Source organism: Trichosurus vulpecula, chromosome 2 (assembly GCF_011100635.1).
Source record: "Trichosurus vulpecula isolate mTriVul1 chromosome 2, mTriVul1.pri, whole genome shotgun sequence".
NCBI classification, from domain to species: domain Eukaryota; kingdom Metazoa; phylum Chordata; class Mammalia; order Diprotodontia; family Phalangeridae; genus Trichosurus; species Trichosurus vulpecula.
Window position 1 is genome coordinate 188,071,199 of NC_050574.1, and position 3,888 is coordinate 188,075,086.

The 3,888-nt window shown below is 38.8% G+C and overlaps 1 protein-coding gene across 1 annotated transcript in view; it reads left to right on the forward strand.

Annotated features, from left to right (window-relative positions):
- The first annotated feature begins 345 nt into the window (after positions 1-345).
- Positions 346-3,888, forward strand: part of LOC118836881 (ubiquitin-like modifier-activating enzyme 1) — a 74,928-nt gene continuing 71,385 nt past the window's right edge. The window contains exon 1 of the mRNA XM_036744001.1: positions 346-355. Coding sequence (XP_036599896.1) covers positions 346-355 — 10 coding nt within the window. The remainder of the gene's footprint in view (positions 356-3,888) is intronic.

Consider the following 3,888-nt stretch of genomic DNA (forward strand, 5'->3'; position numbering starts at 1 on the left):
TCTGAAGCAAGCTAGAGATTCTAAGACATGGGGGAACCATGTGTAGAAAGGTGTGGAGGCAGGAGATGGAATCTCATGTAGGAGGAAGACTGATAATTCGCCCTATTTGTAACCCTCTAATGGCAATTGGCACATTCAACTTTGCCTATTTAGTACCCTCTGTGTCCTCCCATAAGATGGTAAACTATTGGAAGATAGAGAGTGTGTCTAGTTTATATTTCAACTCAGACTCAACAAGTTAAAGGCCTATTATGTACAAGGCACTGGCCATACAAAGAAAAATATGAAAAAGTACCTGTCCTTAAGGAGCTTATGTTCTACTGAGGTGGAAAGGAGAAATACAACATGTACACAGGTATGTACAGGCTGTCCCCAAAGTCCTTCAGCTTCAGGACCTTTGTAGCTTCAAAAGGGAGAGGTCAATAATTGTACAGAATAAAAAGATCACAGATTAAGAGCAGCATGGGAGTTTAGGAGTCATCTTAGTCCAACCCCTTCATATTTATATATGAATAAACTGAAGCCCAGAGCAATTAAGTGTCAGAGTCACAGAGATAAGCAAAATAAGGAGGAATTGAACTCAGGTCAGTTCCCCTGGCTCAAATCCAGCAATTCTCCCATTGTATCATGCTCCCTCTGGTCTGGACAGGAGTTTTGTAGGAAGTGGCACCTGAGAGATGCTCTGAAGCAAGCTAGAGATTCTAAGACATGGGGAACCATGTGTAGAAAGGTGTGGAATCTCACATAGGAGGTAGAGTTAGCAGGATAGTTTAACTGGGACAAATAGCATGGTACCTAGGTGGCCCAAAGGATAGAGTGAAAATTGTGCCTCAGTGTTGTGTGGCCCTGGGCAACTCATTTAATCTCTATCTACCTCAATTTCTTCACCCCTAAAAGGGGGATAATAATAGCATCTACCTCCTAGGGTTCTTGTGAGGATCAATAGATGCAATATTGGTAAAATGCTTAGCACAATACCTGGCACACAAATGCTAGCTGTCATTATTATTGTTGTTGTGGTTGTTATGTAAATTATGAGTCTGGAGAAGTCCATGGGAATCAGATTGTGGAGGACTTTAAAGGGTAGTCTAAGGAATTTGTAATTTTATCCAAAAGACAATAGGAAGGAACTGAAGTGTATTAAGTAAGCGATCGCATCTATGTTTTAGGAACATAAATTTGTCAGTTATGTGGAAGATGGAGAGGAGAGATTGGAAGCATGGATACCAATTAGGCTGCGCAATAGTCCAGGTGAAAAGTAGTGAAGGATTGACTGACAGAGAGTAGAGGTTCTATAGATGGAGAAAAAGATATGAAAATAAAATCAAACAAAATTAGCAACTGATTAGGTATGGGTTTAAGAGAGAGGAATGAATCAAGGATGACTCCAAGGATGGTGGTGCTATCTACAGAAAAGGGAAAGTTTGAAAGATGGTATTTGGGGAGAAGGAATTTTATTTGTTTTGCAGATGTTGAGTTTGTAATGTCTGTGGAATAGCCACTTGGAGGTGTTCAGCAGACAGCTGATGATATGGAGCGGGGGTTTAGGAGCAAGATGAAGGCCCAATATATTGACAGAAGAGATGTCCACCCAGAGATGATAAATGAGTCCATGGAAGCTGATGACATCACCTAGCGAGACAGTGTAGAGGGAAAAGAGAAGCTGACCAAGAAAGAATCTTTGGGGATGTCCTCACTTCAAAGATGGGAGGAAAACAATGATCCTACCAAGAAGACTGAGAAGGATTGGTCAGAATAGCAGGAGGAGGCCCAGGAGAAAGCATTAACACGGAAGCCATGGAAGGCGAGGATGGAGGAAGAAGGGTTACTCTATAGAGTCAAAAGCTGGAATGTGGTCAAGAAGGAAAAGGACTGGGAAAAGGCTATCAGATTTAGCATTTAAGAGATCACTGATAATCTTGGAGGGAGCAGTTTCAGTCTAGTGATGGGGCTGGAAGTCAGAATTCAAGGCATTGAGAAGTGAGTAACAACAAGTGTAGAAAACTCTATTTTGAGCAGCTCTTTGAGTGGTGGCAAAGAATTTGAAATAAAGGGGATGCCCATCGATTTGGGAATGGCTAAACAAATTGTGGTATATGAATGTAATTGTGCCATAAGAAATAAGGAGCAGATGGACTTCATTACAAGCTGGAATGACTTATATGAACTGATGCTGAGTGAGGGGAGCAGAACTAGGAGATCAATATACGCAATTACAGACACACAGTACCTGTAAGAACTAACTTTGATAGACTTGACTCTTCTCATCAATGCAAGGTTCAAAACAGCCCCAAAAGACTCATGATGGAAAAAGCTCTGCACATCCAGAGGAAGAATTATAGAGTCTGAACGCAGATGGAGGCAAACTATTTGCTCTCTTTTTTCTCCTTCTTTTTTGGTTTATTTCTCCATTCTCATAATTCATTCCATTGGTTGTAATTCTTCTTTACAACTGGACTATTATGCAAATAAGTTCACTGTGAAGGTAAATATAGAACCTACACTGGATTACATGCCATCTTGGTGGGGAGGAGAGGGAAGGAGAGAAATTTTGGAACCCAAAAACCTGTGGAACTGAATGCTGTAAACTAAAAATAAAAATGTATTTTTTAAAGTAAAAAAAACCTCTATTTTGGCTGTGAAGGAAAGGAAAACCATGTGGTAGGATGATAGTTTGAGAGAATGACAGCCAAATAAAGTTGGCTTATTTAAATTTACCCTAATAGCTATCTATCAGAGTAGTAAGCATTCAACACCTGTTTGTCTTGTGAATGAATGACAGACACAATGAAAACTGTAGATATTGGCTGATTGGTTTTGATAAAAGTGACTCAACAAATACATGTTGCAATACAAAGATAACTTCTTAAATATTTTGCTCTCAAAAACCTTAGCTGCAACCAAACAGATCAGCTTCCATAGAATGAACTCCAAAACCTCTTGCCAGCATGAACCAATTTCACTAGTCAAACCCAAGGACCAGGTCCCCAAATAGCATATTGGTAAAATATGGCTAAGGAGTTTCAACATCTGTGCTCACTAAGAATTCAAACTTTTGACCATCTCAGATTGTTTTCTAGACTTACCCAGGAGACCATGTTGTACTTTATCTAATACTTTTCAGAGTCTCCCAGAGTCAAATGTTATGTTATGTTATGTTATGCTATGTTATGTTATGTTATGCACAGATTTGGTACAATGGGTATATAAGAGAGGTAGCTGTTTAGATACTGAAACCCACCAGAAGGGGCCCAATAAAGGCTACTTTTCAACAATACTTTATGTAAATGTACCTCCCCTTTTTTGTTATTTTTCTATTTTATTTTTTCTTAATTACATATAAAACAATTTTAACATATATCTTAAAATGTTGAGTTCCAAATTCTCTCCCTCCCTTTACCCTTACTTGAGAAGGCAAGCAATTTGACATAGATTATACATGTGCAGTCACACAAATCATATTTGCATATTAGCTATGTTGCAGAAGAAAACACAGGACTCCACCCCTCCCAAAAAAAAAAACCAAGAAAAATAGTTTTTTTAAGTATGCTTCCATCTGCATTTAGACTCCATCAATTCTTTCTCTGGAAGTAGATAGCATTTTTCATCATAAGTCCTTTGAAATTGTCTTAGATCACCAATTGCCAAGGACAGCTAAGTCATTCACAGTTGATCATCATACAATATTGCTGTTACCATACACAATGCTCTCCTGGTACTGCTCACTTCAGTTTGCATCAGTTCATATAAGTCTTCCCAAGTTTTTCTGAAAGTATCCTGCTCACCATTTCTTATTGCACAATAGTATTTCATTACAACCATATACCACAACTTGTTCAGCCATTTCTCAATTTATGGGCATCCCCTCAATTTCCAATTTGTTGACAC